The sequence below is a fragment of the Haliotis rufescens genome, unplaced genomic scaffold (assembly GCF_023055435.1).
Source record: "Haliotis rufescens isolate VD_foot unplaced genomic scaffold, xgHalRufe1.0.p SCAF_23, whole genome shotgun sequence".
Taxonomy (NCBI): Eukaryota; Metazoa; Mollusca; class Gastropoda; order Lepetellida; family Haliotidae; genus Haliotis; species Haliotis rufescens.
Window position 1 is genome coordinate 8,951,808 of NW_025963924.1, and position 24,186 is coordinate 8,975,993.

The 24,186-nt window shown below is 39.3% G+C and overlaps 2 protein-coding genes across 2 annotated transcripts; one reads left to right on the top strand and one right to left on the bottom strand.

The window, feature by feature from the left end:
* Positions 1–11,007: 11,007 nt before the first annotated feature.
* LOC124151798 (pre-rRNA-processing protein TSR2 homolog) lies at positions 11,008–20,730 on the bottom strand. Its single transcript, XM_046524434.2, has 6 exons — positions 18,467–20,730; positions 17,178–17,268; positions 15,711–15,802; positions 14,246–14,395; positions 13,391–13,493; positions 11,008–12,446 (listed from the first exon to the last, which is right to left on the bottom strand). The coding sequence occupies exons 1-6, from the start codon at positions 18,539–18,541 to the stop codon at positions 12,385–12,387; spliced, it is 573 nt and encodes a 190-aa protein (XP_046380390.2). The 5' UTR covers positions 18,542–20,730; the 3' UTR covers positions 11,008–12,384.
* A 908-nt stretch (positions 20,731–21,638) lies between these two features.
* Positions 21,639–23,862, top strand: LOC125383503. Its single transcript, XM_048401827.1, has 3 exons — positions 21,639–21,735; positions 22,186–22,303; positions 22,608–23,862. Exons 1-3 carry the CDS (start codon positions 21,639–21,641, stop codon positions 23,326–23,328), a joined length of 936 nt encoding a protein of 311 aa, XP_048257784.1. The 3' UTR covers positions 23,329–23,862.
* Positions 23,863–24,186: the final 324 nt, after the last annotated feature.

Below are 24,186 nucleotides of genomic sequence, written 5' to 3' on the forward strand. Positions count from 1 at the left end.
TATGTAGTTTGATTGGCAGGTGGCGATAGGTTAATTGTATAATTTACTATTTGTGAGATTGTTTTGTTCGTAAGATGTTAGAATGTGTTTCACTGACACCAGAACAAAAGGACTAATTCTACTTATTTTAATTCTGAAAGTAACAGTTGAAAGATACAAAGGATGATATGTGTTAATGAGATGATTGTATTGACATCAATAACAGCACTTTTTGCCTACAAATATATGAAGATTGTGGTTCGTATTACTCAAATAGCTGTGAAAAGATATTGTTTTATTTTAGCCTTAAGATTTGTCCATCTGGTGAGCCTTATTTTGTCCTGTTTTGCCTGGTATATTACTAAACAAATACTTACTGAAAAGGATGAGTTGACGAAGAACAAATATCTAATTAGTTTGCTATGGCATTACCATGGTAACTACGAATGGTCACTGACATGTAATTGATCTAAAAATGATTCTAGGATTGAACCTGGTGAAGTTACATCACGAATCTGTCATTGTTTTGGGGGAAATACGTTGTGGTTTAAAGGAAACATTTGTTCTAGTTATCCCACACTTGAAATTAATAAAGTGAGTGTTAATGTGATAGAAATGCTTATAGAGAGTAACTCTTCTGTTCCAACAAGATAATGTATTTATAATAGTGGGGATCCGTAGATATAGAAATCAGTGCAATATATAAATGCAATATCATGAAAGTCTGATCTTTTCCATTTATATGATACATCTCTACATGAAGACCTTACAAGCCCCCAATAGGAGGTCAGGGGTTAGGTGAATTTTCAAATCAGCTTTCAGAGTTGACGCTTCTGAATTCTTGGTAGGGAGCAAAGCAGTCTGATCCGACCATTTGATTTCTGTATCTCGAAAATGAAGTTCATCGGCCAGATCCAAATGTAAATGAAAAGGGCATTTCCATTCTATGTTTGTATGTGGTGAGGAAATTAAGCCAAATTGTTTTGGAAAGCTGTCATGTTGATTTACCAAAGGTACCAACCTATAATTAGAATGAACGGTCAGAGTCTGCTCCGAGTTTACCTGATGCAACCTTCTGTGGTGGTGTCCTCAGATCTTTATGCATAGAGGCATCACATCGAAGTGCCAGATCTTATTTCATTGAGAATGTATGTCAATGTGATGATGGGTCCCTATTGTGTTCAGGTGATACAATGTTGGCATTACTGCTACCTGACGTACAAAATAGCGTGTAGACTGCTAGAGTCTCAATATGTAATATCAGGACTCAGGATGTCACACAGGCAATTTCCTAGTTTATTTTAACCTTTTTAATAATAATACCTAACACTTGTTATGTGATTCAGCTTTCCACAGCTAAGTTCATTCAATAAAATTATGATTGTTAAAAATCTATGCTTGACAGCTTCATCTTTATTGGATTACAAATTTTTTTATAGAAAACCACAAGAAACTACACAATGTAATGATAGTGTGAAAATATCATCCTGTATTTAACAGTACAAGCATTTAATTTTCCCATTTCATCAGGCCCTCCCAAACATCTTCATCATGTTCATGCTAAATTCGATAACAAGCTATTGAGCTTCATAATGTTTTGTATTGGTGGTTTTTTTACAGACAAGCAACTTACGTATCAAGAAACTGTAAATCATAACATTAAAGTGTGGTGTTGCGCATCTACTTGAATCAGCAGCGGAAACTGATGCCACTTATCATGGTACTGTATTTCACCAAAGTCAGATTAGTCTGTCTCCCAGACCCTAGAGGAAAAGTTTAAAAAGGAGTCCAACTCAAGTCTAGAATGAATTTGTAAGTCTTGATTGCCTCAGCTCTATGGCGTCCTGAATTAAAGGATTGTTCTGGGCTCCATTTTGATTCTTTTTTATTTTATTTTGGAGGTATGTTTTTAGATAAGGCAGATGTACATTATAACAGATTTCCAAGGAATAGCTCTTATTAATAACTACCACCTGCACTTTATTTTAACTAAGGTTAGTTTCTGATTACAGACAGTAAGGAAATACATGTGTGTTATCTTGAGAATGGACACCTTGAGATTTGGTAGTCACTACATTAGGACCCTTAATAGAACAGGATTTTACTATGTTTAGTGCGAGATATTAACAAAGGGAAACAAACATTCCACATTTCTGTAAGTTCTTATTAAAACGGTAACTACTTAGTGTTATGCCAATCTGTTTGGACGAGAAGATAGGTGACAGATATTTGGCCTGTGAATATATAAATACTGTTCAATTAATTCGTCCACAGAAAGGAATAGAAGTAACCTTATCTCTATAAAGACACACCTTATTAGTCCGGACACTGTTAATCCGGAAACTTTGCGGTCCAGACGATTACTAATGGAAACATTTATATATGTGATATTACTTTGCACAAATGATTCACTTTTGTGTAAATGTGTTAATCTAGACAATATCAAAGGGAACAGCACTGTCCAGATAAACAGGGTTTCACTGTATGCATCTACTCTGACTTACTAAGTTATATTGTGAATTATCACCAACTGTTCCTACAACCCACTGCCTACACAATGTAACTTTTAATTACAGATTTGGTTTATTAAGTCATCAACATTATTTATTCCACGTTTCAAAATTGGACCTGTTTAATTTGTGGTTAGTATGATCAAAGAATTGAAAAATAGTTGACCTGATGAGAACTTTTATCAGGATAAGTATTGTGAAGCTGGCATTAATTGAAGAATATGTGTATGGTTTCACCCTAGATTGTCTACAGTTTCAATATAGATAAACAGGGTTATGTGAGCTCAAGACAGTATTACACTTTGTTTCATGGAGAGTTGAACATTTTCTGTTAGCGGGGCATGTGACATAAAAAATTGTAGAGCATGTGCTTATTTTTTTGTGACAAATGAAATAGTGCTGAGAGTGATGCTATGTTTTGCTGCATATATCATCATCATTTGGTTTTGATGAACATCAGTTTGCTATGGGACGTTCATTATGAACTTGGACCCTATGAATTTCCGTATTTGTAAAAGCTTTTTTGAATTTAGAATATTGCTCAAATATCTCTTGATATTCTGAGAAAGTGTCAGTTCAATCTAGTCTTCTGGTGTAATTTTGTTGTCTGCTGTTTAGAATCTTATTCCACAACGATCTTGGCACTATAATGATCTTAGTGCTGATATTCTTCTGTGGAATGGGGCGGTGTGTATCTTTTCACAACTGTAACCCTGGTAACTCATGGTTGGAGAGAACACACCAAGTTTGTTCATTTTTGAATTCGTTTTTGCTTTTGCATGTGACTGACATTTTGTTGTTTTATTATCCTTTGCTAAGTTACCAGTTTCTTGCTTGTGTTCATGTTAGCGATCTAGGTGTCTGTTGATGAGGATGATCATTATGACTGTGACTACGCAGTCCATTACACAAGATTTGACAGCAGTATGGACCTCATGATTTGTTACATTGTCAGTAATTCACGAGCTTGTATACACTGCATCCCTCCATCACCTGTGAATACATTTGGCCGAAATGCGGTATAATTGTGACTTTGGTCTATTTTTAATCAGGTGAAGGAACAAAGCCATTTACAGTGTTAGAAATTAGCACTAGTCCTGTAGTCCTTGCCAAACTGCCCAATAGTTAAGATATCATAGGGACCAGTAGAAATTTGCCATTTCTGAGGGTTTTGCTATATGTTATCATTATAAGGACTAGTGCCTTTATAACTCAACAAACCCTACTCTGTTCATGAACATTATGCGAACCTTACCATTGCCCAATATTGTTTGTTTGTTGGTTAACACCGCACTCAGCAATATTCCAGCTATATGACGGCAGACTGTAAATAATCAAGTCTGGACCAGACAATCCAGTGATTGACATCATGAGCATCGACCCACGCAATTGGGCAATACCATGACATGCATCAATCAAGTCAGCAAGCCTGGCCACCAAATCCCATTTGTCATCTCTTACGACAAGCAAGGGTTGCTGAAGACCTATTCTGACCTGGATCTTCACATTGAAGCAATGGGTAGAGTAGAGGCGCAAGGCTAGGACAGAGGATGCAGACGAAATACAGTCAGTGTAATTTGAGCACTCGTGTTCCACGTGGAACCAGGTCAAGGCTTGTTCTTTGGATAAAAAGGGGCGGTCAGGTAGCCTCGTGGTTAAAGCATTCGCTCGTCACGCCGAAGACCCGGGTTCGAATCCCGACATGGGTACAATGTGTGAAGCCCATTTCTGGTGTCCCCAGCCGGACATATTGGAATATTGCTAAAAGCGGCATAAAACCATACTCACTCACTCTTTGGATAAAAGTAGTAACTACACCGCTAATCACGGGGGATGAAGGAACATAGTGAATACAACTCGTGAAGTATTTAAGATGGATTTGTAAAGGGAGAAGTCAACTGTGAGAAAGATTCATTGTCCATACAAGCGTGTGTGTTAATCTTGTACTGACTTCTCCGTGCTGTGTTCCTGCTAACTGTTCACTCCTAACCATTGTGATAATCATCTGGAAAGTGTTTATTTTTTATGGAGAGTGTGACTGGTGTATTATTTTTATGGTGAATGTTTTGTACTTTTCGAAGGGGCATTCTAACATCCCATTAACAGATATTGTAATAACACTAACAATTATGGTCACTTTTATCAATGAATGTTAAACACATTGCTTCTGTATTAAACATATGGGCTGGAATCTCACTAAATACAAAGATGGATATATCACCTCTTGAATCGGATATTTTGTCTCCGAGGTATGAATGTATATGCTGTTTAATGGCACACTTCTTAGACAGAAAAAGTGTCCATTGTGTTCATGGTCTCTAAATTTATTAGAATATGTTCTTTAGGCAAAAAATAAATAGTCTTGGTTCTCAGGAGGCACCGCCCACATCATCATAAAGTCCGCCACACGTTTCGTATTTATTTCCATTTTTTTTCCCCGACTCGAATGCATGACCCCGGCACTGAAATGCTACAATACTTAAGAACATTATGATTTCACTGAAATTATTGTAAACAAAATTTGGTTACATACTAGCTTGAACAACAACAACAACAGAAAAGCACCACCTGCCTGCACGATATTTTCATAAAGCCATAGCCTAAGAACCAATTCTTTTATTTTTTTAAGCATTATATATTTTCAGCTTTAGCCTACTTAACAAGCTGCTTGTAACATGTTGATTTATATCATGTTAAGCTGATTAGATTTCTGCTAGTGAAAATGCGGAAATATCCATGGCATGTTTCTAGAGTTTTAAAGTTATAAGATATTAGGAATTTCATCTAAGGGGCTGACACAATTTTCTGGGGAGAGGGGATTTCATTTTTTGTGTAAAGATTATTTTTTCAGTCACTCCCTCAAGACCTTCAGTGAACAGTTTACTTTTGAGGGTATAAAACCTGAGGCAAAACTTTATTTATTTTATGTCCAGTGAACAGGTACTTTTAAAACCTGAGGCAAAACTGTTATTTTTTTAGTAATTTCATGAACCTTTTTTTTTAATATCCCCTGCTTCCCAAAATGGTCAGTGCCCAAGCATTGCTTATGTCTGTTAAGTGAGTTAATGGCACGAGGCAATCAGTATTATCAACTGTTTATATCTACATTCAGCAGACACCCTTCACTCCCTTTGTAGCCATGTTGTTTCCTCGTGCTTTCTCTTATACACTTGTAGACTATACCACTTTGTATACACGTGCTACTAAAGCACCTGCCTGTTTGAAGGACTTGATTCCATTGTAACCACGGTAACAGTGTGTACTGTTTGTATGTTCGTCACATCCAGGCTCATATTGCTAATGACCCAGGGCCCAGTTCCACAAAGCAGTCTTAATACTATGGCTGTTGTTAGGCTATGTTCAAGTATAGCTGTTAAGATAGTTGTAGTGCCAAGATTGCTTTGAGGAACTGCCCCATCATACTGCTATGGCTGTCATGATTTAATGCCGACTTATGTCGGTCTTAGTGCTAAGATCAATTTGTGAAGCCAGGCCTAGTAGTAGAGCAATCAAGTCAATGATTTCACCGTTTCATCCAGTCATAAAGTTTTTAGTTCATAGCAGACTGATAACATGAAGTTCAGCCATAGAAGGAATATTGACTTTGCAAGGTTATTGTAAAGGAGGGGCGGCCGGGTAGCTGAGTGGTTAAAGCGTTCTCTCGTCACGACGAAGACCCGGGTTCGATTCCCGACATGGGTACAATGAGTGAAGCCCATTTCTGGTGTTCCCCGCCGTGACATTGCTGGAATATTGCTAAAAGCGGCGTAAAACCATACTCACTCACTCACTCAGTATTGTAAAGGAGGGTGCAGGACCACTAGCATAGACTAGGATAATCGTAGTGCTAAGATGGCTTTGTGCATGTGGGCCCAGATCTGTCACCCCAAGCTGACACCTCTCTGTCGTCTCATATCTGAGGGAGGAATCAAAGTAACAGATCTGAATTGACGAGGCTGCACCCATGGAATGCATTTACTGGAGGAGGGTATTATATGGGGGTGGTGTTACATGGGGATGGTATTATATGGGGGTGGTATTACTCGTGTTCTGTACAGTTGTTGTTTTGTGGAGGCGATCTGCCTGGTTTTGTTTTCAACAAATAAAATGGCTTAGAGCGGTGTCAGGTATTACCGAACAATTGGTTTAATGTATTAGCAAAATAAGTTCTTAGATCTAGAATTGTTCACAATCACTTCTTTTAAAGTTTGAAGTTCTCAAATTTTCAAGATGTGGTTAGTATGATAAAACTTCACATATACAGATTAAGTGCAATTGTTGAGATTAGGTATCTTTGAATCACACCATACTAGTTTCTAAAATACATGTGTATGGAGCAAGGTCATACGTTGTAAATAAATCATGATTTCAAGACAAACAGATCTAGATATCGAAATCCATGAGCTTTGTCATTACAATGTGGATTTGAAGACAGCCCTGGGGTCTAGTGTCGAGTGAGAGCAGCCTGGGTGTGTTTGTGTCATTGTGTTGAGCACAAGTAGCCTGTGAGAACATTGTGTTATATGTAAGGTGTACATATTTGTGCAATATTTGCTACAGTGTCAGCTTTTGCTACAATCTGAATAACATGTATCTTAACATAAAGTATTACCTCTAGTTACTTCTGGTCAAACTGTTGAAATATTACGCATTTAGCTGTTATGGATCATTGAAGTATTGAGATTCAGAATATTCGACAGGGAATGTTTTCTTTAAACACTAGACGAGCCACTAGGTTCTGGTTTTCCCACCACACTATGTTGACTGGAGTGTACGTAGATCTTGGTGCCACAGTTGTTAGATCTATAGCTATACGGTAACACAACTTTCATCTTCCAGATGGGCAGGGCACAGTTGTTGAAATGTAAATCATCAATTAATATTGATTTCAATATATCATAATTATTCAAAGATTACATATAGTCATATACACCTGTCTATGAATTTGTCTATGTAGGGTAATCATTAGTATCTTTACCTCCTCTATTGAGCTGGCAGATACACACATGGGTTTTGAATGACTTGCTTGTCACAGACGTATTCTGCGGTACCGCAATTGCAGACAGATTTATAGAAAATGAAACTCAGAACAGAATTGCATAAACATGATAAAGGCTGCAGAATTTAATCAATACATTCATTTTATGGTCATATTTTTACTACACAATTTTGTCATTTTAGCAAAAGAACATTGACAATTATATTGCAGAATTCGTCTGGGACTGACTTGTGTCGAACTTGCAAACTGGCAAAATTTTTAACTCTCTTAAAGATGATGTAACAGCATCATCACGCCGATGTAGGCTCTTTCCCTGCCTCAAACAACGAACAAAATAAATAAAATGACTTGCCTCAAACTATGGATAATTATAGTTGTCATTGTCTCCAGCATGTACCAGCTAAAGGAAGCCATTAAACAATTCCCAAGGGCTGGAAGACCTATAAATAATGTGACCTAGAAACACCTCATTCTTTTACATCACTACAGCTAACATATCATGCTACGACTGATGAACTATAGTGATGTGAGGAAATGGTCTGTTATTTAACTAATTTGGAGTAGTATATGTCAGTGAAATTCCCTTTCTGCACGACACCAGACAAACTAGCTAATGTGTAGAGGAAAACTGATGCTGAAAAGTAGTGTGACAACATAAGTCATGATGAGGGATGTGCAGCCCTTGGAATTAGTGCTTGATGGCTACCTTTAAGAGGATTGTCTGCACCTACATGTCTATTTGGGTCCTTCCTTGTAATACTTGTACAGTACAGCAAGTTGTTTCTTCGGATGTGTGTTTGTTGTAGCGTTGCCGCTTCTCTGCTCATGCTCTAAGTGTATTTGCACCTTGATGGTGGAGAGCTACAGGGACCATCCTCGATGTGACAGTGTACGATAGTGCTCATGCTGACTGACAGTTGTACACACACTGGGTCATGTAGGTCTAAGTATCTATGCAAGTTCCCTCAACCCTGTTACAGTGTAGTGGTGTGTGGAAACAGGAATAAAATGTCCAATAAATGCAGAAGTGTTTGTTCTTTGTATCCTGTAAACCATTAAATTAGTGTGGCACCAATTTAATGCAAGTGTTGATCCCTGGCCTAAAATGGGCCCTGAACTGATTATTATACCCCTGACCCAAGAGGCTGGGGGTATATAGTTATACCAAGGAACTCTGTCCTTCTGAGCACATTTCTTTTTGGGTGACCTATATCTTGAAAACGACTGCAAAGATTCTTTTCAAACTTGAACACTTTTTATACCAATAGAGGTGCAGTGTGAGGTTTGATTTCAATATTTGGATTTTCTGGAAAAAATAGGTATTTTTCACTTTTTTGTCTTAGCATTTTTTTACTTACACATTTGTATGACCTTTTACTACTACATGTAGTCTGTTCAAATTTAGGGAACAGTTTCCAAGATAATAAAAGAGGTGCAGTGCAAACATGGCAAAGTTTGATTTTGATATGTGAATTTTTAAGTGTTTTTTCTTATTTGCTTCAACATTTGACCTTGCAACCTTGACTTGAGAACTACAATCTTTTTAAATTTAAGGAACACTTTCTATACTAATAAGAGAGGTGACCATTTGTGTGACCTTCAACTTAAAAACTCGAAAGGTTGCACGGGAATCACGCACGCACGATTCGCCAACGCTAACACCATAATCGTGCGTGCGTGATTCCCGTGCAACCTTTCGAGTTGAGTTGATTGGTTTTTATTCATGCACCGATTGTCTTTAAATGTAACATCCAGTTATGTATGACTGTTTACTAATCTCATACCAACTTTGACTCGAGTAGGTCCGATAGTTTTTTAGATATTGTAGTAAACGTTGGTACCTTACATTACCTTCCAATGAAGGCCAATTTAGGGGATGGTCCATGGTCTACTGACTACAGCCTGTGCCAAGGTCGGTGGTTCCCTGCAGTATGGTACATGTACTTGTTACACCTGGTGCTCGACACTGAGGGCATCAAGAAAGGACTGGTCGGCTCAGAGACTTGTTACACCTGGTGCTTGGCACTAAGGGCATACAGAAAGGACTGGTCAGCTCAGAGACTTGTTACACCTGGTGTTTGGCACTAAGGGCAGGCATCAAGAAAGGACTGGTCGGCTCAGAGTCTTGTTACACCTGGTCCTCGGCACTAAGGGCATCAAGAAAGGACTGGTCTTCTCAGAGTCTTGTTACACCTGGTGCTTGGCACTAAGGGCATAAAGCAAGGACTGGTCGGCTCAGAGACTTGTTACACCTGGTCCTCGGGACTAAGGGCATAAAGAAAGGACTGTTCGGCTCAAAGTCTTGTTACACACAAGCAACCAAGACACCTAGCCTGACCACCTGATCTAATTAGTCACCTCATACGAAAAGCATAGGTTGCTGGGGCCTCAATTCTTACCCAGAATTCCTACTGGGCACAGTTGACGGGAGGAAGGCTACAGAGCATGGTTCTATGTTCTGATGAAGTATAAAAGTCAGTATAAAGTGTGAGATTCATCATTCAAGATCAGCTGGTACAAACAGATGGTGGTAGTAAGCGAGCACCAGACCAGTGGCGAGCACAGCAGGGAACCGTACCATCTGTTCGCAGTATTACATATAATATGATATTGATCAGGTTGTAAAGATACGTCTTGTTACAGCGAACACATTCACACACACAACCTTGGCAACAGCTTGGACAAACTTGTAAGCCCTTGCCAAAACGCCACTGATAGTCAAAATAATGTTTCAATTCATAGAAACTGTTGGCCTGTACATAATCAAGTCTGGAACAGGCAATCCAGTGATTGATATTATGAAAAACAACACATGCCGTAGGGGTACCCTGACACGCCATCAACAAAGTCACCTGCTTGACCACTTGAACCATTAAGGCGCCTATTTCAACCAGATTAGGCTGCTGGGGACCAATTCTAACCCAGAATTCCAGGTGTCACAGGTTAGTTACAAATAACGCTGGACAATATCTTTTTTTTCAACAAGCTTTATTAAATAACATTCTTTCACCTATTACCTCAGTACCAGCTAACTTGTCATTATATGGTTATTGGCTGCCAAAGTAATTGTTCACAATCAATGTGCTGTTAATTTTATTTTTTAAAAACCAGGACAGTCCAGAACTGTTGTACTGCCCTATAAACTTATTGATTTACTGGAGTAAGCCTACTGGTACAAGGTTACATCCATTGGAACCACCCCCAAGTATTGCTGAATACCGCCATTTTGTAGCTGAAGACAGCACTGTATGGCACGAAGGATTGGTCATTTTGTGGCCTCTCAGTTTCATGATTTCACAGCGTTTAAGTGTGAATGTTGTGATTTTTCGAGGTCTTTGGAAAAGTGCATTATCTTCTGGATGTAATTTTGACATTTGACTGATACAAATTAAATGATTTGTTTGTTTGTTGCTTAACGCCACACTCAGCAATATTGCAGCTATATGACAGCGGTATGTGGATAATTGAGTCTGGGCCAGACAATCCAGTGATTGACATCATGAGCATCGATCTATGCAAATGGTGTCGATGACATGCATCAACCAAGACAGCAGGCCTTACCACTCAATCCCGTTAGTTGCCTCTTACGACAAGCATAGTCGCTTTTTACAAGCATGGGTTGCTAAAGACCAATTCTAACCCAGACGACAAATTAAATGAAGCAACAGCACAAGAAGGAATACCAGCTGCACATATGCATGGTTTAAATCACAAAGATCACTGCAGTGTTTGTTTGTCACCTCACTGTGTGTGCAGGTGAGAAACACCCTACGCCATCAACCTCAATGCGGAAAGATTGAGGACAAGGTAATGTTGACGTTCAACCCCCCAAATGCCAAATTTTAACGTCAGATCAAACCAAACCTTCCTCTGAAGGCTATCCGGATCATGAACAGATTCAATCTTTCTGATTTTCATCAAACCCCTCTCTGAAACAATTTTTCTCAGCATCCCCAAAAGACATTGTTCACACTGACAAACTCTTGGTCATGCAACATGTAGAAGAGATGCTCAAATGTTGGTTGACAGAGGTGGGGACGACCATCAGTCAAAGGTTTGTTCACCAGATATTGTCAGGTACAATGTATCAAGTTTTCTTTTCACTTTTGTCATAATACTTTTTTTTGGTTGCTTTTATTATAATTTGTTTCAATGAGAAAATTACAGAACATGTCCCTAATAGTGTTATCTCTCATGTAAAAACGATATACCTTCGTAATGTCTTGTCATTTCATCCAACCATCATTAAGGTCGAGGATGCCAAAATCATTGCCAAATATATCCCATATTGTTCCTATATCAAATGTATCACTGGCTTCACAGAAAGGGGTGGTCGGGTAGCCTAGTGGTTAAAGCATTCGCTCGTCATGCCGAAAACCCAGGTTCGATTCCCGACATGGGTACAATGTGTGAAGCCCATTTCTGGTGTCCCCTGCCATGATATTGCTGGAATATTGCTAAAGGCAGCGTAAAACCATATTTTACTCACTCACTTCACATAGGAAACATTGTCAAAAGGTATAACACAAAAAACATGACTTCTAAGTATGTCCTTCAGGTACTAGCACTTATCATAACCATGACGTCAGCACTATAATAGAAGAAATTTCTAACCCTGGGAGTGATGTGGGTCACTGTTTTGCCAAATTGGATAAACTCTCTTATCGTCTATGTCTACATTGGTATGTATTATTTCAGAAAATGATTAATTCTCTTGTAAGGGCAAGAAAGGATTCCGCATGTGATCATGGTGATATGAGTATTCTCTTCAATGAGCCTCTGGATGCGTGAAGCTGAGCGCTGCTCTTCCCCAGACAGTTCAAGGTGGGATTCTAGAGGATGGGTTCCCGAGGGTCGGGAGATGATTCGTGTTGCGTGATGGAACAGTCACGTGGGTCATTTCTTCTTACCCCGCTTGACCACCTCCCAGCCGTCCTCCACCTCCATGTCCTCCCCATCTGTAACAAGGTCAGTCAGTTAGTTCAGGGAAACCATCCACTATCTGCTGAACAGTCAGTCTCACAGCTTAATGTCAGCAGTGAGTGAGTGATTATGGTTTCACGCCGCACTCAGCAATATTCCAGCTATATGACGACATACTGTAAATAGTCAAGTCTGGACCAGACAATCCAGTGAGTGACATCATGAGCATTGATCCATGCAAATGGGATATGATGACATGCATCAACTAAGTCAGCAAGCCTGACCAACTGTTCCCTTTAGTCGCCTCTTACGACAAACATAGTCGCCTTTTATGGCAAGCATGGGTTGCTGAAGACCTATTCTAACCGGGACCTTCACTTTGGTGAAACTCACAAGCAAGGGTATGTTGATGAGATAGCAAGGACCATACATCTGGGATTCAAACCCATGACCAGCGGATCCGGAAACAACAAAGATAATTGCAATGCCAGAGACCACTAGGACACCAATACTCAAAACTTTTAGTCAGGAGACAAACGTGTTTCAGATTTGTGTTATACAGTAAATCATGGCCTGAAGACCAAGCAAAAGAATACAGTTACATGTTAAACTGTTTGGTCATGAACACAAATTTGAAAACAAAAAAAGTGTTGATAATTTTCCATAAGACGATCTTTGCAATACATGAAGATAAAGTGATAAAGACTGGGTCATGGTATAGTGGACTGTGGCGTAGTATCTCAGTGGGCTAGCACTATAAAACCCTCATTACTCCGGACTAGCACATGTACACACCCACACACACATGCATGCGTGTTGCTACATAAGTGCAATAATCTTGAATGCGACGTCAAACCTCATTTCAGGTGACAAAACATATACTAAGGTGGTATAAACATTGTACATAGGAAACAAGAAACCTGTCACATTTAATTCACAGATAAAATCTGCCCTCTTCACGTCACGTGTCTACACCTACCTGTGTTATTGTGCTGTGAAGGTTGGTGTGAAGGGGCCGACTGAGACACTGCGGCCCTCACAGCATCACCAGCACTGCTGCAGCATGCCATCGCCTCACCATTCTGACAACAGAAGACTGTATTAATACACAAGTCAACAGTTCTGGAGAGATATCTCATTAATACAGTAAATCCATATTTTTCACTTGAGTGAAATAATTTATACCTGTTATAAAGCCTCCATTTCAGAACAAAGTTTTACCCTTTTAGAGCTATACTCTCTTGTGAGCCAGTCTTCTGATGTCCCTACGACTTCATTGACACTACTTTTTTCAGTGTAAAATCAGTAAGAAAATACATACCGGTAATTATAGGCTCTAGTCGGGTTACTTGAGTTAATATAAACAAGCTATATATGTTACAGGAAACAAGTATAATCAGTGATTAAGTCTAATAACTGGAAATTTCAGTGATTATGTCTAATTACTGAAGATTTCAGTAATTAGACATAACCACCGAGTGAATCAGTTATTAGACATAATCACTGAAATTTTCAGTCATTAGACTTAATCACTGATTATACTTGTTTCCTGTAACATATATACTATTGAAAACAAAGTTAAGGACCACCGAAGTCTTTTATATTACTATGATAAATCTGTCATGCCATGACATATTAACTTTAGAAATATAAAAGAATCGGATGTCATGCCATGACATATTAACTATAGTAATATAAAAGAATCGGGAGTCATGCCATGACAGGTGGTCTTTCCCCTTTCTGAGTAGTATATATCATGATATATGAAATACCCTTGACCATCAATGTAATGTATCACCAACCAAAGATGGTTACGCCCCCTGGTGGTACTGACCTCTCCCTCCTCCCCGTCCACCTCCTGGTTGCTGTCCCCCTGGGTGCAGCCCCGGAGGGCGGCCTTGGGCTGGCTGGCTATGCTCTGACGCACCTCGGCCTCCCGCCCCTCCCCACACAGTCGGAAGTACTTGCAGATCATCTGCGCAACCTGATCACACACAAGGGAATTATATACTGTGATTGAAACTAACAGGTGAGTGAGTATTGTTTTATCAAATAATGGTTAATCTTAGGCTAAAAAAAATAATAGTCCTGGTTTTCAGGCACCGCCGGCATCATCATAAAGTTCGCCGCACCTTCCGTTTTTATTTCAATTTTTACAAAAAATATATAAAAAATCCTTAAATATTCCAAGTCCAACTTGTATTCCAGTAATTTACTCATCAAGGAATACATTTATGTAGGATGGCCCTTTCCCAGGTTGATTGTGCACAATTGTTTTATTGATTACACAACTGTTTATTGGTTACTAGTACTAGTTTGTACAAAAAAAAAAAAAAGACACCACCCACCCGCACTATTTTTTCAAAAAACATTGCCTGAGAACCAATTCTTTTATTTTTTTAAGCCTTATGGATGCGACCAGTCCGATAAACTTGGTGTCACAATCCAATAAATATGCAAATGAGATATAATCTACCAGGAACAGCATTCAATAAACTCTATACATAGATATCATACCAGCTTGCACAAGCCTTCATATAATGGCCCAAAAAAGGTCATCTATGTTTCCTAATGCGTAAACAATGCAGCTGCAAGTCATCTGGCACTATATTATGAATAGGACAGTTCACTCAGGTATTGTATTCCTACACTATTCTGAAATTGCTGCAGTGCATGTAGATACGTTTTAAACATGTTGAACCTTGATTATTTTAAGAATGAAATTATATGACAAAGAGATAATTACCTTCATGTGTGTCTGTATCATAGTGAGTGAGTGAGTGAGTGAGTGAGTGAGTTGGGTATAACGCCGCTTTTAACAGTATTCCAGTTATATCACGGCGTGTCAGCTTGATGTGGGAGGAAAGACCGAAGTTATGCAGGTCTCAGACGTTTACCACTTCGGTGAAACCCACGAGCACGGGTATGGTGCTGACAAACCTAGAAACATAATCGGGGCGAACCGGGATTTGAACCCACAATCAAAGGTTTCTAGCGTGCCAAAGGGACTGAACTCTGCACAGCGAATCGCGGCGCCTTAGACGACTGGGCCACCCGTGCCCCCGTCTGTATCATAAATATCATACTTTAGGAATAAAAAGTATGCATCATGATGGCCAATGATATGAGAACACACTTGGCTATTAATCTCTATTTAAATAGCTAATAGTAATACTCCAGCAATATCAAGACCTGGGGTACCAAGAAGAGGCTTCATACATTGTACAACTTTTGGGCCAATACACAGCCCTAAAACTAACAGTCATCACGGTTATCCTTGTCCTATGGGCTACAATTACCTGTGGCAAGCTGTTGTCTTCTATAACCATATCAAACTCAGCATTCATCACGTCTTCCAGGAAGTCCTCCAACTCATAACTTTCTATGTGAGCTGCACACAAACATATAACCTCCGTTAACATTGTTCCACCTTGGTACTTGATTTCGAGGGAGTTTGGCCAAGACCCGAATGAATTAATGTAAAGAATATAGTGCTCAAATTGGCTTTTCTTAAAAGAGATGTTACTCTAGGACAAGCATTGTTTCAGGTCAGGAATGTGTTTGGGAGCATAATGAAAATCTCATAATTAATACGCTTAGTCTCGAAGTGTCAGACAGAAATTGGGAAATTTCTTTTTCATAACTGGCTTGGAGGAAGTAATAAGAGCCCCGTGTCCACTAACTCAGAATAAGAAAATATATGCCAGAAAACGAGAGATTTATCCAGACCTGCTCAGAGGCTGTCAAGCAGCAAGTGTCAGAAAATATTCCGAAAATGGAATTAAACATTTCCCAGTTCATGCAGTCAATGGTCATAACTAACATTTTGGCTTTGTAGAGGTAACATGCACTAACTTGTATTCACTGATAACAGGATCAATATAGAGGAAGTCTTTTTTATGTTTAGCTGAACATCAAACGTGTCAAATGCAGTGGTAAAATTCTATGTTGAAATACCTCAGAAATTTGGAAAAAAAGAACAGAAAATACATCCTAATTTGAACAACTTTTCCCAATTTCCATCATGTGCATGCCAAGGCACTTAGTTTAGAATCCCTAAGTATGATAAAGAAAGGGAATGAAATTGTTATTCAGATTTCACCTAAAGTTTTACATTAAAAACAATCCATTAAATAACAGGAATCAGTAGAAAGAGTTATAAAAGACACACTTCATTAACATCTAATGGCATATCTCTGATTTAAGAACCCATTTTGGCCTCTATTATGAGTGAGTGAGTGAACAGTATACCAGTTATAACACAGAGTGCCCCTTGATGTGGGAGGAAAGTGAGTGAGTGAGTATGGTTTTACGCCGCTTTTAGCAATATTCCAGCAATATCACGGCGGGGGACACCAGAAATGGGCTTCACACAATGTACCCATGTCGGGAATCGAACCCGGGTCTTCGGTGTGACGAGTGAACGCTTTTACCACTAGGCTACCCGACCGACGCGTGGGAGGAAAGACCGAAGCGAACAGGTATTAGATGTTTATGACTTCGGTGATATCCTCGAGCATGGGTATGGTGCTGACAAATCTTGAAACATAATCGGGGTGAATAGGGATTTAAACCCATGATCATAGGTTTCTGGTGTGCCCAAGGGATGCAACTCTGCACAGTGAATTGAGGCACCTTAGATGACTGGGCTACTCGTGTCCCTCGTCTCTATGACTAAACATGCTGAAAAGAAGAAGTGAAATGAGTAATAGGCTGTTTGCGCATCCTGACTGATTAATACCATGTATACAGAAAACGTTAGTTACCATTTTCTTTGAACCATGTTTCTATTGCATAAACCATCCACTCTGCCTTTTCCTGACTGTCAGGCCCGCCAGACCCATGATTCACTGCCAGCTGAAAACAAAAACATTCTGGTATTTACAAAACACTAACACTAAAAAAATGTGTTCTTTGGTTGTTGGTGTAAAATACTGTCCATCAGTTCATGTTTCTCTTAAAATGATTTCTTTGCTATTAATTATACATAATAAGAAAAAGTGGCGTTAAACCCAACTCACTCATTACTCTTATGCCTATAGGGTCACTCTCGATCTGGGTACCAGCGAAATGTATCCAGGGTACAAATCGATATATTAAATTGTACCCAGACTTCGGTAACCATGTCATTTTGTACCAATAGATATGGACCAAAGTCTGGGTACAATTTAATAAATATCAATTTGTACCCATGGTACATTTTAATGGTACCCAGATCGAGAGTGGCCCTATCAGCTACTCTAACACCCTTTAGCTTTCCTGTCAGTGGGTTGTATTATGGTCTCTTGTTGTACCATGTGTACTGATGAAGAACACCTTAACAAAACTTGCTCGTTTCATATGTGAGTTAGGAACCAGTGGTCTTGACTAGTTCTTTGGTAACTCGGTCTGTGAAAATGTAGGTACCAATGACAATAATCATAGCCTGATTTACCATTCATTGTCTTGAACATCTGAGAATATGCTGACACAAATTACCTCCCCTTGGAAAGAAACTTCTGCCAAATAGATAAAATGGACATGGCCTAAAGAAATTGAACAAAACAACAAACTATACACAACTCGGTTTTCTTTGTATATGAAAATACTGACAGTATTTCAAAGATGTAAAATTATTTTTCATGCAATTTATGCTGAGTCCGGTGTTTCTTTTTCACAGGTTAAAAGAATTGTAGGTTGTATTCTACGGGCATTAATACAAACTTCATGACCCAAAAGGGACATTAGCATATTATTATAACCATTTTCTTTATTGTGTAATTGTACCTATTAATCGAATCTGAATGGATACTGTATGTGTTACTCTCTACTTATCATTAGTCGATCACCGGTCGTGAGGACTGATATTGTTATGAGAGGTAATCATTCCTCCGATTGCTACACGTGTGTTTCAAGATATCACGAACTTAGGATACTCACGAAGTTAAGATACCCGACAACTCGGACACGATAACATGCAGCTTGATACAGACTGACATCCATATGTGATTCCGATACTGTGTATATTATCAGACTGTTTACATTCGCTCAGCATGTCAAGAGAATTCAATCTCACCTGAAGTGCGGTCCAGCCATCGAGCACACTTTTCACCGACTGACCGAACAACGTGCTCACATAGGGCGACGCCATCTTGAAATTCGTAGTGCATTATGGGATGAAAACAAAAACGTGAAAGAAAATGTACATCGCGCGCTGAATTCAAATGTTGATTTAGCATCGTTTTTTAGTTTACTATATATTTGCAGATCAAATAAAGCCAAGAACAGCAAGACATACAAAACAAAACATAACTAGATCTACAATACTTTTGAAAATAATGTCTGGAGCATGTTTACAATTTTCAACAGCTATTACACACTATTCTCAAAAAACAAAATTGACTAAAAACAATTAATTTTAGGAGTCAATATCAAATATCAGCTAGGAAAAAACACGTCAAAGAGCTGAGAGACTGACTTTAATAAATAATGGATGAATACGTTTTTCTATAGGCCTATTCGGAAAAAGACAAACAGTGCTTCAAAAAGGAGACAAATAAAACTACGTGAAGAAGTCGGGGAGACAGCTTTCGTAACACTGAGAGCTAAGGTAGGAAAGCCACTGCGCCCCCAGTTTGCATATTGCTTCCAGTTCGTTTGTGAAGTATCTGATTACCGTATTTAGAAAACCGTTTCAATAAATAATCATCTCATTTGACACCAAGTTGTCTAATTCCTGTTTGGCTGTCTCCTGATCTGAAGCCCAACTAAAGAACCCTAGTTTTAACACGCCTACGTACTGATCGAAGTACAACGTGGCGTGGGAGACAATACAGGCACTTTGTCTTTACACACCTACATCCTACACATTTTCAACATACCAACAGCCCAGTACGCTTTAATGACAGACTTATAGCAGACTTTATAACAGCCTTGAGTCCAGCACATATATAATGCAAAAGGCACCCAACGTGACAAAGGGTCAGTTGATTACTGAAGTACGACGTGGCGTGGGAGACAAATACACGCACTGTTATGGGTCTTTACAAACCTCGAAGAAGCCATACATTCATCTTGTCAACAAATGAACTTGTTTGAATTTAATTAGATTGCATGGATGCAACGGAGCAGAAACAATCGCGAATCTGTAGAAACAGAAGAGGATGATCACAGGTATCAGTGTTTAACGTCTTTGTGTGTAAATAATCAACCCCCGACCAGACAATCCAGTGATTTGCATCATGAGCATCAAACACTAACATTTTGGGATCAGTTCGAATATTAACGCCGTGATGTTGTTGGAATATTAAATTGAGGCATAAAACAACAAAGTTATAAAACTATATGCACGACAGAAACATTGAACAATCCCTTAATAGCCGCAAAGAACAGCAGTAATTAGTAGGAACGTGGCACTCGATCTCCATATTAGAAAGAGGCTGTCTGGGTTGGCGGAAAGTGAACATGTTCGGGCCTTGCGAGAAGATTACAAAGTAAAAGTAGTTATCAATGGCACACCCTCGACCATTCACTGTATCATGTCGTCATTATGTTGCGATACAGTTTCTTGGTCTATTATCTACAATAGTTTCAAATAAGAAGTCAAGTTGCCATCTCAATCTCTCACCACTTACTCTGGTTCACCGACTGTATTTCGACATTACGGCTATTTGTTGAGTCGTGTCATTTAAACCGGACACAAAAGGTGTTTGGATGCAAGGTATTTATCCTATTATTATGGAGATAGAACAGGCTGGATAATCGAGGTTGACCACAGATGTAACTGTTGACATTTTTAGAATACATCGACAGGGAAAAGATTAGCATATTTCAATGTGAGTGTGTGAGTATGGTTTTACGCCGCTTTTAGCAATATTCCAGCAATATCACGGCGAGGGACACCAGAAATGGGCTTCACACATTGTACCCATGTAAGCAATCGAACCCGGGTCTTCGGTGTGACAGGGAACGCTTTAACCACTAGGTTACCCGACCACCCCCATTTCAATCCGAAAACTAAATGGTTGAAAAATGTGTGGCAGAAATAGATCTATGCTATTCCGCAATGTGTACTCTGATGGCAATTTTAAGATTGGTGTAAAGTCTGACTCTTGGCCATTTCAAGTTAACATACTATGCATCAAAACATTCGTTTTGTCTACAGAAAACAATATTACAATTTTTAACAATATTATCCTATAAAGACACATTTTTATTGTCTTCGATACTGTCAATTTCATTAAAATCAAATCTAAAACCACAAAGTATGATAACGAACCCATTAGAGCTCACGTGAGATACTCTTTCCTAAAGCGATTGCTCTCGAAACGTTCTTCCCTGCTTGAGAGCATGGAGTTATACGCGCGGGAAATACGATTTCGTCGCGCGGTGTATTCTACTTCCTCAGTGACATGTCACGTGACATGACGTCATAACAATCACACCTCGGAGGCGTGGTTAGTAGTTACGTTCGTCCGAGCTCCGCACGTGTATCATTATTAAAGCTGATATCTAGAAGTACAGATCTGGAATTGGTAAAAGAAGAGTTAGATTTCATCAGTGTGGTGCCAACACAGTGGTATGTATTGTATAGTAAGCCGACAAAACGGTTATTCACATTGTTTAGTTCACAAGACTTTGTTTTGAATATGCATCATAGTTTGGGATAGGTGTGCCATTGAACAACATAACAAATGACAGCAACATAAATTAGTAGCAGTAAAAATTATTGCTGGTGTACCGGCCGGATTAGAACTTTCAGAAGCTGAAACTGGGAAAGTATTGTGTTTTATTCTATAAAAGCAGGTTCTTACTTTAGTAAGTAAAAGCTTAAGAGCTACTTAAGATTTTCATGAAGTTTGAAAACCAATGGAAAATTATTGCACTGTCTGCTTCTTCTTAAAGTCAAGTTGAAGTGTCACACTTATTTTGCACCAAAGTATATATTTCACAGATTTAACCATGGTTGTTGTATCAAAACTTTGGGTCGGTGGTCGCAATGAAAATAAGACCACAATTATAGCTTATTATAAATAGGTTTGGAAGGATGCGAAAATAGATTTCTCAGATTTCATTTGTCACTTTGTGTAACCTGACAAGAACGTTAAACGGAATAAAAAGGAGAGGTCTAGGTTTAGTGATGGCAGTTCCGTAAACGAAGTAAGAAAACATAAAACATCTCACGAAAATTATGTAAAATTGTACGTGCTGAGGTGTGTATCTATATCATTTCAATACCTGTTCCCCAGATGGGTCGGTTACTACATAAGATAGCTACGAGAGCAGGGACACAGGTCCTGTCCCCCATCCCGGAGTCGCCATCCACGTCCCCCACCCCAGTCAGCGGTGAGTGAGTCCATAGACGTGGTCAGACACATACACGTATTATATTTAGCATTTAGTATTAATAGATTTAAATATATCATGTTTGCTATAAATATACTGTTGATTGCATGTATTGATAAAAGAAACATTCTGTACTTTTGACTGTCAATGAAATGTTTCAAAGGCGGATCCAGCATTATAAACAGGGACGGGTCCAAAATATCAAAATCCTCTCTCAGATAAATTTACTCCCTACAACACACTACATTACTACATTTGGTTTTCAAAAGAGAGCGGTAGGGGTGGGGGGTGGTCCCGCCTTTGTGGTTTGAATCAAATATTACAGGATCATATATAACACGGTAGCCAATAACACTATGCACTGCATAGAATATACAAAAACGAAAAAAAACTAAATCTTAATCATTTTTCTCTTATTTCTCAACAAATGTAACATTTTATTCCCTTTAGATGCTGATCATGACACAGGTAGTACAGCAATAACTGACACAGAGACAAGTATGGCACAGCCTGATGTCAGCAGTTCACTGGAAAGTCCTAAAAGCCAAAGAATCAACGTTGAAGAAAGGTATGTCATTTAAACCCGAATGTAACGTGTCAATTGGAAACAAGGGTTTTGGTAACTGCCCACTGTCGCCGCGATAGAAGATAAAATGAATGGGGGTTTCACTGCACTGAGCATCATTGTAGAAATATTGGAGCCAAAAAATGTTTTTTGCACATTTTCACATTTTACATTCGGACTAGGCTAAGCGAACGCAATTTTCTTAGAAAGACAGGAACAGCTTTTGAGGATTTGAATTAAGAAAACAACATAAAACATGCCTCTTATTTTCCTGACTATATAGTGATGTTCTTTTTCCCTGTTGCAGCTTTGTGGAACATCTCATGAGCCTCAACGAGGACTACAGACAGCAGCTGGAGGCCACGAGGAAGGAACTCCGTCTGGAGAGAGAGAAGAACACTAAGATGGAGAAGGATATGAAACACTACCGGGTTGAGTTCAACAATTACAAACTCAGCTGGACCATGGACCAGGCTGAGATCAACGACCTCAAGGCTCGTGTCCAGACACTGCACACCTACCAGAGGCAGATGAGGCGAATGCAGGACACAATTACTCGCCTCGAGAAGGAAAACAACAAATTCAAGGCCCTCAACTTAGATGCTGATGGACACATGAGTGTTAACGAGGAGACAAAGGCAAAATTCGTCCCAAGGGTGCCATCTTCTCCAGTTCAAGGCCACAGGCGAAGACGGCCGTACACAGGCAAAACTAGAGATGAGCAGACGACAGCTCTGCCGCCAATCAAAGACAACAACAAGGTCGTTATGTCTTCCAACCAAACGGCGTTCTCCGAGAAAAGGGGAGGTAACTCTCCTACCCATCTCCCATCTCTGGGGAACATCTGTCCCACCCCACCGGCAGGTCCTCGTGCAGACGCTCCCAGACGACGCAGTAGGATTCCACTTGTTTTCTCCCAGGTCCATGAAACATCGTCTGTCGGCAGTGTACCACGTGACCACCAGGCTAATCAGGAAAGTGGACGGATCTCAAGAGGCTCTGAGAACAGCAGGAGGCGACATGAATAGAGAGGATGGACCCGGTGTGACATGAGTAAAGAGGATGGCGAATAATTTTCTTCAAATTAATTTTGAAATTCAATTATTTGCCAGGTTGTTTTGGGTAGCATCTACATTTGTAATATTTGAAGATGAATGAAATTGATGCCATTTTATATTCGTTCCAACTTTAACACAATCTTTATATAAAAGCTGTAGTTATTGAATAGGTTTTATCCTGTCGTTTTCTCCACCGTCCATTCAACAGTTCGCTCGTGCCACTCCCTCAGATCTTGCCACCACACCAGTTAGGTCACACTGTCTCCCTTCACGCTTCCACCAGCCTCAACACCCTCTGTCGTCTGATCCTCTCGCCCTAAGCAGATCTGTCCGCCTGTACTGTTACTCACCCTCACCAATGCAAGGGTGACTCCTGACTCACGCAGGCTTCTCGACAACCAAGGTCCATCAAGTACCCATGGTCATAGTGCTTAGATTGGAATGCTTTTTGATAAAAGATGTAATATTTTTACTGCTAGGTACAGACCTAGTTTTAGCAAGAGGTATATATCTGAAGATGTCTGGCTACACACCCCAACACCTTTTTAGGTATGGAATAATAACAATATGTGTTAATTGTATGATTGTGATAGGAGTCTCCTTTGTATCACGGTTGATTTTACATGCTATATATTTGTTATATCTTTTTAAATAATCTGTAAAAACGGTGCTTATGTTAATGATTGTTATGTTATATATAGTGTTATATGTTGTAATTTACATACTGTTGAATAAAATATTTTATGGCTGAACAAGACTTTTTTCCATCAATGACACGAACCACTATTACACAGGTCTCTCCAGATGGCCCAAATGAAGATGAGATGA

Coding starts and splice junctions, on each gene's coding strand:
- LOC124151798 (XM_046524434.2), bottom strand. CDS start 18,541: ATGGCGTCGCCCTATGTGAGCACGTTGTTCGGTCAGTCGGTGAAAAGT. Junction 15,803..17,177: donor AACATGGTTCAAAGAAAATG/GTAACTAACGTT, acceptor GTTTGTGTGCAG/CTCACATAGAAAGTTATGAG. Junction 13,494..14,245: donor TGGACGGGGAGGAGGGAGAG/GTCAGTACCACC, acceptor TTCTGTTGTCAG/AATGGTGAGGCGATGGCATG.
- LOC125383503 (XM_048401827.1), top strand. CDS start 21,639: ATGGGTCGGTTACTACATAAGATAGCTACGAGAGCAGGGACACAGGTC. Junction 21,736..22,185: donor GTCCCCCACCCCAGTCAGCG/GTGAGTGAGTCC, acceptor TATTCCCTTTAG/ATGCTGATCATGACACAGGT. Junction 22,304..22,607: donor AGAATCAACGTTGAAGAAAG/GTATGTCATTTA, acceptor TCCCTGTTGCAG/CTTTGTGGAACATCTCATGA.